At 45.7% G+C, this 20,481-nt stretch overlaps 3 protein-coding genes across 3 annotated transcripts; 2 read left to right on the top strand and 1 right to left on the bottom strand.

Annotated features, from left to right (window-relative positions):
* Nucleotides 1–347: 347 nt before the first annotated feature.
* Nucleotides 348–2,157, bottom strand: jund (JunD proto-oncogene, AP-1 transcription factor subunit). Its single transcript, XM_028978140.1, has one exon. The coding sequence runs from the start codon at nucleotides 1,934–1,936 to the stop codon at nucleotides 1,103–1,105; it is 834 nt and encodes a 277-aa protein (XP_028833973.1). The 5' UTR covers nucleotides 1,937–2,157; the 3' UTR covers nucleotides 348–1,102.
* A 1,965-nt stretch (nucleotides 2,158–4,122) lies between these two features.
* pgpep1 (pyroglutamyl-peptidase I) lies at nucleotides 4,123–8,495 on the top strand. Its single transcript, XM_028978141.1, has 5 exons — nucleotides 4,123–4,277; nucleotides 4,547–4,599; nucleotides 4,814–4,930; nucleotides 5,663–5,895; nucleotides 7,281–8,495. Exons 1-5 carry the CDS (start codon nucleotides 4,247–4,249, stop codon nucleotides 7,474–7,476), a joined length of 630 nt encoding a protein of 209 aa, XP_028833974.1. The 5' UTR covers nucleotides 4,123–4,246; the 3' UTR covers nucleotides 7,477–8,495.
* Nucleotides 8,496–9,922: 1,427 nt separating this feature from the next.
* Nucleotides 9,923–19,685, top strand: upf1 (UPF1 RNA helicase and ATPase). The gene is made up of 24 exons (XM_028978347.1): nucleotides 9,923–10,278; nucleotides 10,819–10,955; nucleotides 11,045–11,134; nucleotides 11,222–11,389; nucleotides 11,526–11,706; nucleotides 11,875–12,036; nucleotides 12,214–12,298; nucleotides 12,670–12,768; nucleotides 12,893–13,001; nucleotides 13,124–13,283; nucleotides 13,551–13,669; nucleotides 13,749–13,913; nucleotides 14,031–14,145; nucleotides 14,360–14,503; nucleotides 14,650–14,863; nucleotides 14,978–15,095; nucleotides 15,271–15,427; nucleotides 15,821–15,963; nucleotides 16,067–16,241; nucleotides 16,325–16,406; nucleotides 16,504–16,665; nucleotides 16,746–16,969; nucleotides 17,250–17,372; nucleotides 17,476–19,685. The coding sequence occupies exons 1-23, from the start codon at nucleotides 10,108–10,110 to the stop codon at nucleotides 17,367–17,369; spliced, it is 3,300 nt and encodes a 1,099-aa protein (XP_028834180.1). The 5' UTR covers nucleotides 9,923–10,107; the 3' UTR covers nucleotides 17,370–17,372; nucleotides 17,476–19,685.
* Nucleotides 19,686–20,481: the final 796 nt, after the last annotated feature.

The following is a 20,481-nucleotide window of genomic DNA, read 5'->3' as shown; positions in this document are numbered from 1 at the left end:
CTTCTTCAAGACTGTTGGAAAAGCATTTCAGGTGACGACCTCTTGAAGCTCATCGAGAGAATGCCAAGAGTGTTCAAAGCAGTAATCAGAGCAAAGAAACTAGAATATAAAACATGTTTTCAGTTATTTCACCTTTTTTTGTTAAGTACATAACTCCAAATTTTGGGCTGTATTTTACAGATGTTTATTGTGAATATTTTAATGGTCCACCTTTAGTTACCAAAGAAAGGAAGTGCATCTTTGTTGTTTCCAGAGAACCGAGTTGAACGAATTCTTCCCCAGATGTAACCATCAGGTGCGTAACGTTGCAATGGCACGCGGCGCCGGTGTTAATGAGGACAAACCAGTTTAGTGAGTCGAGAAAAACACTCGAACATTCTCTTTATTCATGGAGACGTTAAAAGGTCTGAAAGGTTCAGAATGTATAATGGGCGCGTATAGTACAGAATCATGTTGCTTGAAATGCATACATTTCATATGTGTAAAGAATAAAAAAAAAACTAGAGGAAAAAAAAACACTTTAAATACTTTAAAGGACACGAGAGAGGTTGAGGCGAATCACTGAACGCACGATGAAATAAGACACAGTGTGAATACTTGGTTATATGCGAAATACATAATTGTCACTGGTTAAGTGCCGGAAAAAAAAAAAAACCACAAATAAGGCGTTACAAGTGGACGACATGCATGGCATCCCTGTTTTTGAGCTGCACCCAAAGAGTTTGTCGCGAGCATGCAATAAAAAGCCGCCGCTCCGTAGTTACACTTTTTATTCTTCTTCTTCTTTTGTGTTTGAAAGAACTGAGGAGCAAAGAAATGACCTTACAATACAGCGATAAAAAGTGGGGGTGGGGATTCGGGGTGCAAGAACTTGGTCCAACAATGAGTGTGTGCTACAAAAAAAATATACATATATATATATATATATCTGTAAACGTCGACTTCTCCGAAACAAGCACCGCTTAGTGAAGTGTCCAGTCTGCTGAAATGTCTCTGGAAAGTGTACAACTGGCGTGTGGCAGAGAAGGTGAGCAATGGCATCATTGTTCCTGTGTGTGTGTGTGTGTGTGTGTGTGTGTGTGTGTGTGTTGCATTCCGGCCACTAATACGCCGGAACTTGGTTCGGAAGAAGCTGGCAGCCGTTGTTGACGTGGTTCATGACCCTCTGCTTGAGCTGGGCCACTTGCTCCCTGAGTAGGCTGGCGGTGGAGGCCAGCTCGGTGTTCTGGCTCTTCAGGTTCTTCACCTTGTCCTCCAGCCGCGAGATCCTCTCCAGCTTCCGCTTCCTGCACTTGGACGCGGCTATCCTGTTGCGCAGCTTCTTCCTCTCGGCCTTGATGCGCTCCTGCGTGTCCATGTCGATGGGGGACAGCGGCGGGCTGTCGCCGAAGCTCTGCATGTCGGGCACCGTCTGCGGCTCGTCCTTCAGGGACTGGAGGCGCGTCTGCGCCTGCGCCTGCGGCGGCTGCGCGCCGAGGGGATGCGAGGGCGGCGGCGGCGGCGGCGGAGGAGGAGGAGGAGGAGGGAAGGGGATGGTGTCGGTGGAGTAGTTGACCGTGGTGCCCAGCGGGCTGCCGCCGTACGTGTTGAGGTTGGTGTAGACCGGCAGGTCGCTCAGCCGGCCGGCCGGGGGGGGGACGCACGGCGCGCCGCTCAGCTGGTTCTGCTTGTGGAGGTCCTCCAGCGCCTTGACGAAGCCCTCGGCGAACTCCTGCTCGTCGGTCACCGACTTGGGGTAGACGAACTGCGAGGTCGGCGTGGTCGTGACCATGCCGTTGGACTGGATGATCAGGCGCTCCAGCTCCGGCGAGGCCAGTTTCAGCAGCCCCAGGTCCGGGGAGTTCAGGATGCCGTCCGCGTCGGGGCTGCCGCTGCCCTGGTCCTCCAGGTTCAGGTCCTTCTTCATCATGCTGTCGTGGTAGAAGGTCGCCTCCATGCTAGCCCCTCGCGTCCCGGCTCATCGCGCCGGACGCGCTGTCCGATCCAGCCGCTCCCCGGTTCCTCCCTCTCGGACTGGCGGTCACGGCGAAATCATTCCCGGCGACGGCGACGGCGGCTCCGGCTATGGGCGTCAATACGCATCTGCAAGTTTTCTATTCCCTAAAAATTCCATTATGTCATTTCAGAACGCGCAGATTGGCCAAAGATGACGTTTTCTTCCGGCGCCATTTGAATAAGGGGGCCGGGCCACGGCCGCGTTGCCACGGAGACGCGGGGTAAACTGCAAACAGCGCGGTGCATTGTGGGTTGATGTCATAGAAGACGTAGGACGAGACGCGTGCGAGGGTGGAGGACGGCGCGCTGGAAAACACACGGAACAGCCATTTTCGTCCCGAATAGTCCCCAAATAAAGGAATAAGCAAATGAAACCTTTTCTCTGAGTTCTGAAACGATTTTTTTTAACTAAGCCCTATACATATATATAGCATGTGTATAAAACTTACAAAAACAATCCATAATCAGATCTAGATTTACTAGATTATGTAAAATGCCGTGCAAAGGTTTAATCTTACCAACAGTAATTTATGATATTGTTCAGGAAGTCTAAAATCGCAAATAATACTTTTTTTAAAAGTGAAAGTGGCATTAATTTTGTGCTGATATGTAGAGGTTTGCCAGAAAAATGGGGGTTATTCTCGGCCAACTAATGAATAATCTCCTAAAAGCAAACGTCTACAGACTCCCTGATCCACATTGTCCTTATCCGCACATTATGTGTCCCTGTAAGACACTCGGGAGACACTCAGGGACACAATGGTACTAAGTGGGTTTTGAACTTGGAACTTTGTGGTGTCCTGGTTCACGGGCGAATGTCTCACCCACTAGGCTAGTATTATATTGCTGCTCAGAGAACAACAGGAGAACAGAGTCTCTTTCTCTACACACACAATGTCATTGTTTCATGAACATTTTGCAATAAATCCTTTGAGTAAATCTTATTTGATTAGTTTATGACCAAAAAAAATCACAGGTTTGCATTGATGCCTAAGACTTTTGCACAGTGCTATATTTGGATCCATAGAAGAGGCTGTTGTTCTTATATTAAGGGTTTTTGTGGCAGATTGGGCTTCTTGTGGTTTAGTATAACGGAAGCGTGAAGAACCATTAGAACCAGCCGACTATAAATACCCTGGAACGCAGCACGAAAACACACGTCTCCGTGGGAAGTGATGACGTCTGTAGGCTGCCTGCATCAGAGAGCAGAATGAGCATCACCCGTCGCCATGGCAACGCTGACATAAGGCCTGACGCAGGAGCAGGTGAATGGAGCCGAGGGAGGAGGAGGAGGATGATGCTGGTGTGTGGAGAGCACGCGTGGGCGCGCGTCCTGCGCTTCCCAGCAGTGGGTGGTGGAGCAAGAGAAGAGTTCTAGAAGCGGGAAGACAGAGAGCATGAAGGAAGTAGCAAACCAGTGCAACCCCCTTCATCCCGCTTTTGTACAATTGCGGACAGAATTTCTGTGGGTATAGACAGAGACAGGAGATGCTTTCTGCTCAAGATCAATGTGGTGGCCTTCAAAACACGCGAGTCACGGGCCTGAGGGTGTGTGTCCATGCAGATGACAGAATATAAGGAAATAATACAGGGGAATGCACACAGGCACCACCCGCTGGCTGCTCTACAATAGAAATTCCATATGGACAACTCACATTTTCTTTTGCTTTAACTCACACACACAGACTCAGCCCTCTGTAACGCAACAGATCCTAATATTCCTAATGAATCCTAATAATTGGTGATTCTTGAAGCATGCATGCTATCTGTTCATTCATGAATTAAGCGTACGAAAGGTTGGGTAGTAAAATGGGTAGTGGCCTAGTGGGTAAGACCCTCGTCTATGAACCAGAAGACCCAGGTTCAAACCCCATTTACTACCATTGTGTCCCTGAGCAAGACAATTAACCCTAAGTTGCTCCAGGGGGGGACTGTCCCTGTAACTACTGATTGTAAGTCGCTCTGGATAAGGACGCTGATAAATGCCATAAACGTAAATGTAAAATCGCCGACATTTCGTGTCATTTTAAACTTCCGAGACCCTGGCGCAGACAGCGACGCGTTCTACTCCGCGCCGACAGGGGGCGACGTCCGCGCCGAGCTCCGAGCGGTCCCCGCCGACCGACGCCGCCCAGAGGAGGATGAAGTCTGGCGGGCGGGCGAGCGGCAGCCCGGCGGACGCGGAGGGTGTGACTCCGGTGAGACGCGACAGCCCGGCGAGACGCCCCGCCAGCGACGGGCAGGAGAAGTTATGGACGCGAGGAAGACCGTCGTCGTGACAGGCAAGCGTCGCGGCGACGAGCTGTCGCGCTGTTCTCCGCCACGGTTCGGTCGTTTGAACGACTTCTCTCGAAAGTTATGGCGGAGTGTCGCGGAACGGTAGTTTTAGGAAACGTGTGTTATTTTGATATCATTGCACCGCGGAAAGAACGGTTTGAAAGTTAATGGTTGAGTAAAGATGGACCTTTGGTTCGCTTGTGACCGACACGTGTTGGTGCAGACGTGCAAACTGACGTTTTTTTTTATTTTATTTTTTTATACTGTTTTGCAGGATTTGAACCTTTTGGGGAGCACAAAGTCAATGCAAGCTGGGTCGCGGTTCAGGTCGGGCATTACGATGGCTTCCTTTTTACTCTCTATCCCTCTTTCTGCAAAGGTCTTATTCAGTAGCCTTGTGCAGGATATAGAATAATAACGATTAAAAAGTGAGAATGGCAATATTTTCTGTCCATGTGTGGAGATGTGTCGTGTATTGTTAGATTAAATAACTATTCAATAGTTATTAATATCAGTTTACTTAACTGTCGTGTCTGTCTAGGAGCTGGAGAAACTGGGACTGGGACGAGATATTAATCTGTTCGTTAAAGAAATTCCTGTGGAATACAAGGCCGTGCAGACCCTGCTGCCATCGTTATGGAAACAGCATCAGCCACAGGTATCCCGTTTAAAATAAAGTTTTCATTGGCCACTGTGTAATCTGACATCTTCACACCACATTCTGGGATTACGCCGACTGTTTTGGGTGAAAACATTTCTGTTTATAGAGATGAACAGAAGCTTTGATCCAGTTCCAAAATTAGATTTCCCCAGGACACACCGTTTCGGTTGCTGTAGCTTTAAATGCTAATGAGAAGGAGAGGGTGAAAAACAGAACGTTTTTAAAAAATACAAAAATTAATTTAACCGGCTGGTTCTTCAGGGTTTCGCTTGACGGAACAAAAAAAATATATTTGTGCATTTTTACATCCAATCACCGAACAACTGCAATGACGGTGGAGAGAATGTTTTAGTGGAGGGGTGAGAAATTCTCTGGGCGGACAAAGCATAAGAAATGGGAGGTAACCTTTCCTCTTATGATGTCACAAGGGGACAAATTCCAGATCCGACCGTCTGAGCTGTGAACAGTGAAGCAGAATGACCAAAGTACTCTTCAAATCACAATTTGTAGCCACTGCAGGACCATAGACAGGCTGGGGGGGGGGGGGGGGGGGGGGGGGGGGCTCGTATTAATGTTTAAAAATCTCACAGGGCAATTTTCATGATAGGGAACCATAAAAACACACTATTGCTTTGGTGTACTACAGAGACCCTGGCAGTTTATTATAATTCTGTTATTCTACTGTAATTGTTTCATACTCATGTGTTCCTTTCCCTGTTTGGGATAAAGCTTATGGTCCATGTTGGAGTCTCTGGAATGGCCACCACAGTCACACTAGAACAGTGTGGCCACAACCATGGATACACCCGCCCTGACAACTCCGCCTTCTGCCCATCGTCACAGTGCTGCATTGATAAAGGACCCGATTGCCTTTTGTCTGCTATAGACATGGAGTTAGTCTGCAAGAGGGTGAATTCGTCCAGCCTGGGGGTCACAGTGTCTGTGTCAGAGGATGCGGGCAGGTACTGGTCATATTCACGATTCTTCATAATGCATATTTTTCATTTATTTAACACAGGGCAAAAACGTGATTGTTTTACCCTGGACGTTCTTCCTCCCTCAGGTTTAGCTAACCCCCCATTAGTGCTGCACGATTAATGTAATCGCAATCGTAATCGCGATGTCAGTCTGTGCGATTACATGAACGCTAAAAGCTGCGATTTAAATGATTAGTACATGGATTGGATCGGCAACATATCCAATCCATTCTCTCATTCTCTCAAAGTTTGCGAGCTGACTGAAGTCTCACTTCAGTCGGATGTGACGTGTTTGGTCACATGACTTTCGATTCGGAGACATATGGTTAGACACCGCATGACGCGCTGCATCGTACGTCAACGTCGCCGCCATATTGCGATAGGCTGTGCTGTGGCGTGAAGCATATACATGTCTATGGAGAGAAGTGAATAAAAATGCCTCACTCTTGTGCTGCTCGGGGCTGTACAAACCGCTGTACGGTCCAAACCAGATCCCGGGGGATTACATTTCATAGGTAAGGCTGGACAATTGTTTTGAATAACTTTGGCCATTATAAAATCCCGTTTTATAAGTCTTAACCTTAGCTAAGCTAGGCTAAGCTAGCTAAGCTATGCATTCCTGTGTTCAAGTCAGCCTCCAAACAACGTTTTGGCTAAACATAGGCATTAACTATTTAGACTGTTCTTAGCTGTTTAGTTAACTTTTCTCAAACTCACCTCAATTCTCAAACTCACCTCAGTTTACAAATCTTAACCTTAGCTAAGCTAGCAAAGCTATGCATCCCTGTGTTCAAGTCAGCCTCCAAACAACATAAGAACTATAATATGGGATTTTATAATGGCCAAATATAATCAAAACAGTTGTTTAGCATTACCAGGGTTTGTCGTTCAACAGTAATGTAAAATAGTTTTTTGTGATTTATTTAATTTTGTAGAATATTTTATTTTGAAAGCACTGGGCATATCAGGTTGTTATAAGTAGTTTGTATGTTTCATTTACATTTACGGCATTTGGCAGACGCCCTTATCCAGAGCGACTTACAACGTGCTTTCAAGTTACCATCGATGAAGACATAAATTCCAGTTCACTAGGACCCCAACTATGAATACATCTATTTTATTCACTCTGTTGTAGATTCTGTATGCAAAGTTCGACAACAAGAAAATTACAATTTAATCTAAATATTCTTTTAAAGAGGAAGGTCTTGAGCTGTCGTTTGATTTCACTATTAGTATGTGACTTTTCATTGATATACAAGCAAGTGTCCTTTATCATATCGCTATCGCAATATTGATCTCAATAATCGCAACATGTCTTTTTCCCCTAATCGTGCAGCCCTACCCCCCATCTAATTTCTGTCTCCTGCCAGGTACTTGTGTGACTACACCTACTACGTCTCACTGTATCAGGGCGAGCGCCGGTGTGCATTCGTTCACGTGCCCCCGCTGGAGAAGCCCTACAGCGCAGAGGACTTGGGCCGCGCCCTGAAGGCCATCCTGCGAGAGATGCTCAAAATTCTGGAGGAACAGGCTGAGCACAAGGATAACTGCAAGCATGAACACTGAAACGAGCGCTGGGTTAGGTCCAGCAAGGGCTGTTTCGGGTGGAAGAACTAAATCATGCATAGTAACTGTCTAATTAGAGATTCTTGTTCGACTGTGAGGGATGACTTTTTGCCTGTTTATTGTAATTCCACACATGCTTTGGAAAAAAGGCAATAATGGCATTCACTCTCCAAAAAAGATGTTTTAATGCCGGGTGTGAACAGGGATCATGTTCCTGAATGTGTGGTTTTATCCTGTGCAGCATTTGTGTCACTGTGTGTAACCTTGACGTGAGGCTGGTGCTAACTAGGGTTGGGCATTAAATCAATCTGCAAGATGTTTTCTCATAATGTCTGTAGATGGGGGAAAAAAAGATATCTTTTTATGAGTAATAATAGCATTTTCAGTTGTGGGTAAGTTAATCTTCGAACAAATCCGTAATGACTTCTGCATAATACCAGGCTGTTGGCCAATAACCTGTAAGATTGTAAGAGGAACATGTATTAACTAACCTGTTCAACACTGTTAAAAATCATGATCACACAGAACTGTTCAGTGCTGAGAAATCAAATATTGGCTCAACCCTGGTGCTAAATTTTTGTGCGTATATGTATGTCTTTTAACACCTCTAGTTTTATTTCCAAAAGGATTCTGCTTAATCTTTTCATAACACTGAAACATTTCTACATGGAAAAAGTAGATGTGTAATATATACCCGCACACTGCACAATCATTAAATAACCAGTTTTAATATTCAGTAACTGCAAAGTGCAGGTTTGATTGCCTTAAATCTCTTGGTGTTTTTTACAGAATGTGGTGGGATACCTATAGTTCATAAATGAACATGAGACAAGCTTTTAATTTTGATGAAATGGGTTGCCATTGCTAGCGATTGGCAACCCCAGGAGCCTTTATGTCAATTTTAAAGCTTGTCCCTGGAACATTCTGAAGTGATTTGATATCTGAATTCATTTATATGCCAAAAAACTTGGTCATGATTTAAGACATAAGACGATTCTGTGTTATTTTTGTTTGTGACTTTTTTTTTTAATCATGATCTAAATGCCTCTGTTGATGACAGAATCTGTAAACAACATGACTGTGAACTGTAGAATTTCATATATATATTAAATATGTCACAAATACAATGTTGGAATTATTTCAAACACTTTTTCTAAAACTGGGGAAAAAATTGTCTAACGGGTAAGTACCCAGACCAATAATAGGAAAGTTGTGGGTTTGGGACTCCCCCATCCTTTTTTTATGGGTGGTCGACGGGGGGTGGCCCTGGTCCTGCTGTGCAGTGGCCGGGCCATGGGTGGTGGTCAAAGGACTGTTTTTATTTCTTGTTGGCCGGGTGGGGGGGCTGCCGTTATCTGGCCACCTAGGGTCTGAATGAAAAAAAAAAACTATGAATGAACACATGTGGAGTTATGTACTTAACAAAAAGTGGAGACCTGGCCTCCACAGTCACCGGACCTAAACCCAATCCAGGTGGTTTGGGGTGAGCTGGACCGCAGAGTGAAGGCAAAGGGGCCAAAAAGTGCTAAACACCTCTGGGAACTCCTTCAAGACTGTTGGACCATTTCAGGTGGCCTAGCGGTTAAGGAATGGCCCCGTATTCAGAAGGTTGCCGGTTCAAATCCCGACCTGCCCAGGTGCCACTGCTCACTAAGGGTTATGGGTTAAATGCTGAGGGCACATTTCACACACAGTGCTGCTGTGTGTCACTTCACGTTTTCTTTACCTCTTGAAGCTCATCGAGAGAATGCCAAGAGTGTGCAAAGCAGTAATCAGAGCAAAGAAACTAGAATATAAAACATGTTTTTGTTAAGTACATAACTCCACATGTGTTCATTCATAGTTTTGATGCCTTCAGTGAGAATCTACCAACATAAATGGTCAGGAAAATAAAGAAAACACATTGAGTGAGAAGGTGTGTCCAAACTTTTGGTCTGCACTGCACATATATACATTATAGTTATACATGTATTAAATAAGACAACACCTGGTCAGTTCAAATGTCGGTTTTATTGTTGTTGTTGTTTTGTTTTGTTTTGTTTTTCTCTCTCGTTAACACTTCTGCACTCTGTGAAGTTCTACGGTGAGGATTTTGTTTTATTAAAACTGTAAAAAACAAAAAAAATAAAAAATAAAAAAAAAGCCTAGACTGGTTCAGTTCAATTGTTTGCGTTGCAAATAAAATCCAAAATCGTTCGAAACCGCCTCCACTAACAAGCCCAAAACGGTTTTGGTGCGTCAAAAAAAAGCAACAAAAAATGAAAATAAATTAACAAATGTAAATAAATTAGAACACGATAATAATTAAAACTAAATAACGACCCACGTTAATACAAATAACAGTACAAAATAAAATAAAGGGAAAACGTTGAATATAACTTTTTAGTGCGCCGACGTCATGAAAAAGTGCGCATCACGTGTCTACATGTGCGCTGCTTGGTCTTACGTCACCATTTCGAGTGGGAGTTGGAGCTCTCAGGCTGTATGCTTTCATTTCTTTAATTTTAATCGACCTTTTTCCCGCAAAAGGGCTCTTTTGTAGCGCCACGCTCAGGGCATTTACACGCGCCGTCGGATTGCCGCCCTCTTTTACGCGTATCTTCGGGCCAGCGGTCGCCGCTTTGGGGGGAAATGAGCGTTGAGGCATACGGGCCGAGCTCGCAGACTCTCACCTTCCTGGACACCGAGGAAGCGGAGCTGCTCGGCGCGGACACGCAGGGCTCGGAGTTCGAGTTCACCGACTTCACGCTGCCCAGCCAGACTCAGACGCAGGGCCAAACGCAGAGCCAACTCGACAACCAGGTCGGTTTTCGCGCCTCCGCCGCGCCGGGAACGGTCTAGCGCATGCTAACAAGCTAACGGGCTAACGCAAAAAAAAAAAAAAAAAAAAAACCCTGCCCCGCGCCACTAGCGGGCTGCGCTAGCCGCGTTAGCCGCGATAGCTACGCCTGCTCGTCCGTTCCGCGCGTTAGCCGCTCGGCTTGACAGATCGCGCCCTGCCCGCGGAAATTGTAAAAATAATAATAAAAAAAAAAACTCGATTAGTTCTACCGTTGACGTAGAAATGGCTGCCGTTCTATTACCATGGTAACTGCAGCTGCATGGCAAAGACGGAATTACGGTTGCTGCAAGTCGGGTTTATATTAACTTTATGGTCTGATCACGCCACATGTAAACCCGGCCTCCTCTAGTGCGTTCTTTATTTTTGCACTTTTTTGCAGTTCTGATTATTGGAAAAATATATTTAGGTTGTGGTCTGTAGTTTGCTCGCACTCCATTTGGTGGTTTGCATGTGATTTATTCATTTTCTGCCATTGCATTTAAACCATTTTGTTCTCACAGGTCAATGGCCCTGATGGCATCTTGCAAAATGGCGAAGACACCGTGGTGAAAACCAGTCAACTCCTTGCTGAGCTGAACTTCGAAGAGGATGAAGAGGACGCCTATTACACCAAGGACCTCCCGATCCACGCCTGCAGGTACAGCCCGGTCCAGTGAGTTCATACCCCCCCAAAAAAATCACAGCTTTTTTATGGTACTTGACCTGTGCTTGCTTGGTTGTCTACAGCTACTGTGGAATCCATGATCCAGCATGCGTGGTTTACTGCAACACCAGTAAGAAGTGGTTCTGCAATGGACGTGGCAACACTTCTGGCAGGTATGCAGCATCCAAGTTGCAAACAATACGATTTGCAACATATTACTGGGTTTGTTCATGTGCTTTTCCCCTCTTGCTTTTCATCAGCCATATTGTGAACCATTTGGTGAGAGCCAAATGTAAGGAAGTGACACTGCACAAAGACGGCCCACTGGGAGAGACCGTGTTGGAGTGTTACAACTGCGGCTGCCGCAACGTCTTCCTTCTGGGGTTCATACCAGCGAAGGCCGACTCTGTTGTTGTGCTTTTGTGCAGGTAATGAATCTAGCTCCACTCATACACATTCGCTGTGTGAAACCCTTCTGAAATTGACCAGATGTAGATTAGTTAAGAAATATTATTTATTTATTTATTTATTTATTTTCGTTCTGTGTTGCGTGTGTACATACAGACAACCATGTGCCAGTCAGAGCAGCTTGAAGGATATAAACTGGGACAGCTCTCAGTGGCAGCCACTGATCCAGGACCGCTGCTTCCTGTCCTGGCTGGTGAAGATCCCATCTGAGCAGGAACAGCTGAGGGCCCGTCAGATCACCGCTCAGCAGATCAACAAGCTGGAGGAGCTCTGGAAGGTACCTGTGGGACTCACCTGTATTTTGTTCACTAATCTTTGTGGTATAATATGAGAATGAAAATATTTTATATTTCTCTTGAGGATGGAAAGTGACGTTCGTGTCTCTTTGAACTTGAAACCGAAATACTATTTTGCTGATGAGGTTGCTAATTGTGGTTTGCTGTAGGAAAACCCCAGTGCCACCCTTGAGGACCTGGAGAAGCCGGGTGTGGATGAGGAACCTCAGCATGTCCTCCTGCGTTACGAGGATGCCTACCAGTACCAGAACATATTCGGCCCACTGGTCAAGCTAGAGGCCGATTACGACAAGAAACTTAAGGAATCTCAGGTTGGTTTCACTTTCTCCCTACCTCGCTCTGTCTTTCTCTGTCAATGTTTACAAATATGCAACTGGCTTCTCTGATCTAGACATACAATTCATGCATATGTTTGATAGTTTCATGCAAGTACTTACTTGAATCACTTACATGTATATATATATATATTTTTCAAACTCTTCTCCCAGACCCAGGATAATATAACAGTTCGGTGGGACCTGGGCCTGAATAAAAAGAGAATTGCTTATTTCACCCTTCCGAAGACAGACTCAGGTACTAATGTCTGAAATACTCACATTTGCGTACAGTTAATATGGTTTTAACAAGTTTCTCTCAACCAATATTGTCTAAGTGTCTTCAAGGATGATTTTGATAGGGACCTTTGTAAGACACACAATGCTGGATCTAGTTCGGATTGTTGTGACATGCCCAAACTGAGCCATTTAAAAGTATTGTGTTTAAGACTGTAACTAACTGCATAATTTATGGTATTTATAACATCGACCCGGTAAACCGACGGCTTCGGATCCCTCTGCATCCCTCTCTGTATCTGTGTTTTAAAGGTTAATTAGCAGGGAAAGAACATTTGTAATAATTTTTTTCTAGAACCTTTGTCTTTTCTCTGCATCCCTACTGTGTTTCAGACATGCGCCTCATGCAGGGTGATGAAATTTGCCTGCGGTACAAAGGAGACCTGGCGCCCCTCTGGAAGGGAATTGGTCATGTGATTAAAGTTCCAGACAGTATCCTTGATTCACCATCAGGAATGTGTGTTCGGCTGCAGCTGCTGAGCCGTGGTGTGGTTGGAACGGTGTTTTATTGGATGATGTTTTTGGTCTACTTTGGTCCTTGACTGAAATTGTAAAGATTATGGAGACGAGATTGCCATTGAGTTACGAAGCAGTGCTGGGGCGCCCGTTGAGATTCCTCACAACTTTCAAGTGGATTTTGTTTGGAAATCCACCTCTTTTGACAGGTGACGTTTATTTCACATAACTCAGCTGAACCTGGATTTATCTAAATGCTAATTTGTAGTTTGAGAAAGTGTGCTTGACTTGTTTATTTATTTTTTTTGACTTATTTCTTAATGCCTTGAAGGATGCAGAGTGCCCTGAAGACCTTTGCGGTGGACGAGACTTCTGTTTCAGGGTATATTTACCACAAACTACTGGGCCATGAAGTGGAGGACGTCATCATCAAGTGCCAGCTTCCCAAGCGCTTCACTGCCCAAGGCCTACCTGACCTCAACCACTCTCAGGTGTGTGATGTGTTCCTTTTTTTTTCTGTACACATGGTCCATGTATGCACAGGGTGGTAGTAGGCTAGTGGGTAACGCACTCGCCTCTGAACCTGAAGACCCAGTTTCAAATCCCACTTACTACCATTGTGTCCCTGAGCAAGACACTTAACCTTAAGTTGCTCCAGGGGGGACTGTCCCTGTAACTACTGATTGTAAGTCGCTCTGGATAAGGGCGTCTGATAAATGCTGTAAATGTATTGTAACATGGCGTGTGGTGTATTACAGGTGTATGCTGTCAAGACTGTTCTCCAACGTCCACTCAGTCTGATTCAGGGTCCACCTGGAACTGGAAAAACGGTGACCTCAGCAACCATTGTGTACCACCTGGCAAGACAGGGCAATGGGTGAGGTGCCCTTTGCGACGCGTTGTCGGTCAGTATTTAGTGTGACTGCAGCTCTAATGCGTGCGTGCTTTGCTTGCAGGCCTGTGCTGGTGTGTGCTCCCAGCAACATCGCCGTGGACCAGCTGACTGAGAAGATCCACCAGACAGGACTGAAGGTGGTTCGTCTCTGTGCTAAGAGCAGAGAAGCCATTGATTCTCCCGTGTCCTTCCTGGCCCTCCACAACCAGATCCGCAACATGGACAGGTATCCATGCCCATGTTTGAATATTTGTAACTTTTAATCTGAGAAATTATACTTTTTTTTTTTTTTTTTTTTTTTGAGGGGGGGTGCTAGTGTGTTTACATTTGTTGCTGGTTTCAGTATGCCCGAGCTGCAGAAGCTGCAGCAGTTGAAGGACGAGACCGGAGAGCTGTCATCCTCTGATGAGAAACGCTACCGGGCTCTGAAGCGTACGGCTGAGAGGGAGCTGCTCATGGTACTGTAGCACAGCCGTTTCTCTATAAGTTTATGTTTACACGTTTTCCAACCAAATATGCACATCTGTTTTTACCCTCGTGTAAATATTTAATACTGTACCTTCTAGGAGTTACAGGAGTGGTGTAGACTTGCATTTTTCTTTCTTTTTTCTTCTTAAATATTTACAAATGACATTAACAATCGCCGTCCCTCGTCCCTCCTGCCTGTCTCAGAATGCAGATGTGATCTGCTGCACGTGCGTGGGGGCAGGAGACCCACGTCTGGCTAAGATGCAGTTCCGCTCCATCCTGATTGATGAGAGCACCCAGGCCACCGAGCCAGAGTGCATGGTGCCTGTTGTTCTGGGGGCCAAACAGGTATGACATGAAACCATTTTTAAACTTAAAAATTTCTTTTGCCTTCTTGTTTTCCTGCTAACAAATGCTGCTTTAGTTTCATAATTGTAATTACTTGAAGGATAAAAATTATAATCATCGCCTGCGTTTCATGTGTGCGCACACAGCTGATCCTGGTGGGTGACCACTGCCAGCTGGGCCCAGTGGTGATGTGTAAGAAAGCTGCCAAGGCCGGTCTGTCCCAGTCTCTGTTCGAGCGCCTGGTGGTGTTGGGCATCCGGCCCATTCGGCTGCAGGTGCAGTACCGCATGCACCCTGCCCTCAGCGCTTTCCCATCCAACATCTTCTACGAGGGCTCACTGCAGAATGGCGTGACTGCAGGTACTACGCCGCCACCGCCTCCAACAAATTTTGAATCTTCGATTTCTTTACGTGCGTGTGGTGATGAATCTGGAATGTACCAATTTTTTCCTTTCCTGTGTGTGTGTTACTTAGCTGACCGCATTAAGAAGGGCTTTGACTTCCAGTGGCCCCAGCCGGATAAGCCCATGTTTTTCTACGTGACTCAGGGCCAGGAGGAAATCGCCAGCTCAGGAACCTCCTATTTAAACAGGTGCAGAACGCTGGCTTGTTCGCCTCGCAGCCAAGAGTTTCAGTTTCGCTACTAGACTTCCCTATTTTTTGTACGATAAAAGACTGCCATGTAAATGCTGTATTTGTGACATGAAGCCGAAAGCAGTTTTGCCTCCATCTGTGGGATTTTCCGTGACCTCTGTGGCTGTGTGCAGAACGGAAGCCGCGAACGTGGAGAAGATCACCACCCGGCTGCTGAAGGCCGGCGCCAAGCCCGACCAGATTGGAATCATCACCCCTTACGAGGGCCAGCGCTCGTACCTCGTGCAGTACATGCAGTTCAGTGGCTCCCTCCACACCAAACTGTACCAGGTAGGAGAGCCCGCCCACAATTCTGGCAGCACACCTCAGCATTTCGCTTCAGAAAGCAATACATATGGATGCACGCAAATAATTGACATACCTGCTTGGTCAATTAATTGTTTGGAAACTGTTGACCAAAAAACCTGCATGCCCAGCACATGATTTCTGCTGGCGATCTGCTGCATTTCCCGAATAGTCCCAGACACTTTGTCATGTGGAAGGGATGTTTTGTGTCTGACCGCACACTGACCTTGGATACAAAAATTGAGAAACAATGTTCTGGGTTGGTCTGTTCACTTTGGTGTCAGAAAGCCCAGTTTTTGACACTGAGGAGGGAGACCAGACCCTTAACAACCTTAATAACAAGTCACTCTCTGATTTTCGTTTTTGGTTTCTGGGCAGGAAGTGGAGATTGCTAGTGTGGATGCGTTCCAGGGCAGGGAGAAAGACTTCATTATCCTGTCCTGCGTTCGAGCCAATGAACACCAGGGCATCGGCTTTCTCAATGATCCACGACGACTTAATGTGGCCCTCACCAGGGCCAGGTAGATTCACATCCTGTTTTTATTTACTGCTAGGATCAGGTCTTTTATTGAATTTGTGTTTTTTGGACTAATATCAAAATAATAATATTTCACTATATTCTAGATATGGTGTGATCATTGTTGGGAACCCCAAGGCCCTGTCCAAACAGCCACTTTGGAACCACCTGCTGAACTACTACAAGGAGCAGAAGGTGCTGGTGGAGGGTCCTCTGAACAACCTGCGCGAAAGCCTCATGCAGTTCAGCAAGCCTCGCAAACTGGTCAACACCATCAACCCTGTGAGTGCAAAGTCGCTATTCGTCATGCTGCCGCCACTTCTCGTTTTCTCTTTGTGGATTTTAATTGTTGCTGTGTTTTGCAGGGCGCTCGGTTTATGACCACTGCTATGTATGACGCCAGAGAGGCCATGATCCCTGGATCTGTGTACGACAGGAGCAGCACTGGTGAATACAGCCACCATAGCAACACCGATTGAATTCATCTCAGTTGATTAAATAATCCGCTCATTACAATGCAACATTTTTGCATGTTCCCTTGCAGGGTGCCCATCCAACATGTACTTCCAGACCCATGACCAGATTGGCATGATTGGAACTGGCCCAAATCCTATAGCTGCAATGAACATCCCAATCCCCTTCAACCTGGTCATGCCCCCCATGCCACCTTCTGGCTACCTGGGCCAGGTGAACGGCCCAGCTGCTGGTAAAACTCTTCATTGTCCCAAGCGGAAATGTTCACCTGGTATATTATACAGCTCAATGAAGGTTCCGACACATCCACAGGCCGTGGTGCTCCAAAGGGGAAGACCAGCAGCCGCGGGGGACGCCAGCGGAACCGTGGTGTGGGAAACCATGGCAGCGGCCAGGCCAACATTTCCGGCAGTCAGGCGAGCCAGGACCTGGTGTCCCAGCCCTTCTCTCAGGGTCCGCTGACCCAGGGCTACATCACCATGAGCCAGCCGTCTCAGATGAGCCAGCCAGGCCTGTCCCAGCCTGAGCTCTCACAGGTATGAACCTCTTCCTGAGGGACCAATTCAAGTCAAAGAAAATGCCACCCAATAGCCAGCCGGCAATGTTCGTTCAGCTTATGCGGGGAATGTAAGAAAGGTTCCATCTTGTGGCTTTGCAGTGCTGTGCAGAATTCAGCTGCTCTCAGTACGGGTGAACAGTCTCGGCCGCTTGTGTAAACGTCGGGCCTGGCGCAAACACGCACCGCCAACATTTCTGCGCTGTCATCGCATTGCTCTTGTCATCACTGAGTTTGTTCTTTGTCTTTTTGTCAAACAGGACAGTTACCTTGGCGACGAGTTTAAGTCCCAGATTGACGTGGCTTTGTCCCAGGACTCCACCTATCAGGGTGAAAGGGCATACCAACATGGCGGAGTGACTGGTCTGTCGCAGTACTAAAGTGTAAGGTTTTTTTCTTTTTCTGTCTTTATGGAATTTATTATTTTTTTTCCTGTTTGTTTTAATCAGATGATTTTATAAATTTTGTTAACATTTTCTTCCCCAGGTTCTTGGACAGGGAGCTAGGCTTATGCTGAGCTTACTCCCTTGGCATTTTAAATCTGGGTAATAATAACAAAAGACCAAACATGGATGCCCGTTTTCCACTGTTACAACTGAAGCATCACGGTGTGAAAGCAACAGGAGAGAGAAACCAACCAATCACCTGAGTGAGAGAGAGAGAGAGAAATAAAAAGAGGAAGATAGCTGGACGGGAAGACAGAGGGAGAGAGAGAGAGAGAGAGAGACAGGGGGTGTGAAGGGAGAACCCGCTGCTCGCACTCAACAGGAGACCGGACGAGAAGAAGAAGAGGCGCAAAGAGGTAGAGCGACAAGAGAAATGGGATGACAGCGCTGCCAGAAGAGAGGGTGGAGAGGACCTCTCGCCCCCTCCTGTCGGACAGGAAGCCCACTCCTGCTACTTTCTCTTCCTCCCCACCCCCACAGGGGCACGCGGTAGCCCAGCAGCCACCCTGTCCGTGCGGAGAGATGGGGACTCGAGTGTTCGTACAGCCCGCAAGCTCACACTGTCGCCCGCTAAGAGCTGAGAAAGGGGAGGAGAGGGGGGAATAAAAAAAAACAAAAAAAATTGCAGTCAACCTGGGGAAACTTTTTCCGACCTCAAAGTTGAAAGTGTTGGCGTTGTCTGTGACCAAACACAAGTGGATTTTTTTTTTCTTTCGAGTGGTGAGGCATTCTGAGGATGTAATTCATCTGTGAGATGGTTGATTCAACTTTGAGAGAAGTTTTCCATGCCAAGTCTGTTCTGCACAGGTTTTAGAAACTGAGAGCTTGCTAGATTTGCCAGCTTTCTCGGGTCTTTCTTTTTAGGTGATTCACAAAGGAAAAGGGTAGTCTAATAACGGCTAGGTATTATTATTACTGTCATCATTATTATTATTATGATTATTATTACTGTCTCGAGATCTGACGTGTGGAATAGGAGGGGTAAGACAAAGTGACATTTTTTTTTTTTTTTTTTTTCCTCAGATATAATTTTTTTTTTTTTTTTTTTTTTGCTCAAATGCAGAAGCCTCCTGCAGTGATATTATATTGCTTAGTTTCGAAGTGGCATAAATGGGTTGCTGGTTTTTCTGTTAATGGTCTCTTCGAACCTGCCTTGCTTCACCACCAGTAAAATGCCGCAATATCCGCATTAGGTGCCCGCCCTTTTCAAGTTCAAATGCCAGCACTGTGCCCCTTCAGCAGAGCCCTCCGCAGATTGGTACGCTCCTAAAGAATCGAGAAAGACCCCCAAACGAGGCAAATTGCCCGCCGGGGACGCCTTGGCGCCGCCAAAGGGCCGGAGATGGGGTCGGGGGGGGGTCGAGTGGTGGAGGCTGGACGTGAACTCTCGCAAAGCACGTTCAAGCACGCCAGTCCAGGCAGTCACGAGTCTTTGTGTTACTGTGGCATGCAGATATAAAGAGTATTTTCAAAGCCTCCGCATCTGTTTAAAAGTAACCACCTGAACACTGACGTCCGTGTTCTGTCTTCTATGTGAAATATATCGATTGATTTACGTCGCGAAACATCTCGGTGCTGGTGCCTTTCTGTTCCTTTTTGTTTTCTTTGGTAGAGACAGGTCTGACATGCCAGTAGAAGCTGTGTTTAAAGATGTCCCCACCCATCGTACTGCGTCTTTTAAGTTTTTCTATGCCACAGGACTTGTGCGTTTTTGCTGACCTAAGTGTAGTTAGTTTCTCCATGTATCTCCTGTATCTTTTTCTTTCTTTCTTTCTTTTTTTTTTTAGTGTGTTGTAGTAGCGGAATGTTATTGGCCCTTAACAATTTCATTTGCAGTCTGTCACGTCATCCTTTTCACGCTTTAGTTTTTCTTGCTGAGTGGAACCCATCCTCATCTGAAGTGTTTTATTGTGTCTGGTCAGTAACATCACAACCATTTCCCCCTCTACTTTTTGGTGTTCTTTTAACTATTTACTAATAAAGACATTTGGGCTTTTGATGATTATTTTTTAACCTGCTTTCATCGCACTCTACGTAACGTTAGATGATTCTGAGTGTTATTTTAGGTATATATTATTTGCGACGCCTTGGTACTGTGGTCCAAATGCAATGTAAGCTTATAATTTTTGTGTTCAGAGGACAATCAGCACCATCTAAATGTAGGATTTGGCAGAATGACAGCAGAGCAGCTCCTGGTACCATCTGTATTTATTGTGTGGTAGCTTTAATAAAAAATAAAATCTTGCCTGATTGGTTTGTGCAAATCATATTATTGCTAAATCGTCTGTTCCTGACTAACTACAGTTAATGAAGAAGTTTGCCGTGAAAGTACAAGTATGTTTCTAATTGTATCTGGCTTGAAGGTATGTACACTTCATTCAAAAAGAATGTTTTAGTGTATATGATTTCAGACTAAGTTAAGTGATTTGGTTTTTTTTTTTTAAATAACACTCTGAAATTAATTCAATTGTTAACTTGCTTTCTCTTCATATTAGCCAATTAATATACATGTTCTTTCAAGATTTTGTTTCCTGTTTGTATCTCTAGGCTGCAGCTTGTGTAAAATGGCAAATAAAAACTTCATTTTGCTCAAATAAAACTGCTTGCTGAATTAATATGCCTTCTCAGGAAGGAAAGACCTCCCACTGTCTCTAAATTGACTGAAGATGTGAGTTAATGGTGTGTGCGTGCACCCTGCGGTGGGCTGGCGCCCCACCCTGCCCAGCCCAGTGTCCCATCTCTGGCAGTCTCTGGCCCTGAGTAACAGGACCAAGTGGCTCAGTATAGTAAGTGCGAGATCTTGTGTGTGAAGGATGGAGGGCTTCACACTTTAGAGTTTAGTCACGTCCACATGTAGCCACAGCAGATTAGGAGCGAACCTCGGCTCACAAGCAACTTACTCAAAAAGGTTTCTCAATCCTGCTCCTGCACTTGCAGAATGAATCATATTATTGTTGTGTTATTAACAGCCTTCTACCATCATTGTTATTAGGCAATTAAGAAATAATTCAGGTTAATTAAGGTTGGGCTGGAACGTGGTTCGCCA

Source organism: Denticeps clupeoides, chromosome 4 (genome assembly GCF_900700375.1).
Source record: "Denticeps clupeoides chromosome 4, fDenClu1.1, whole genome shotgun sequence".
Classification (NCBI taxonomy): domain Eukaryota; kingdom Metazoa; phylum Chordata; class Actinopteri; order Clupeiformes; family Denticipitidae; genus Denticeps; species Denticeps clupeoides.
This window is presented reverse-complemented; position numbering and strand designations above follow the sequence as displayed.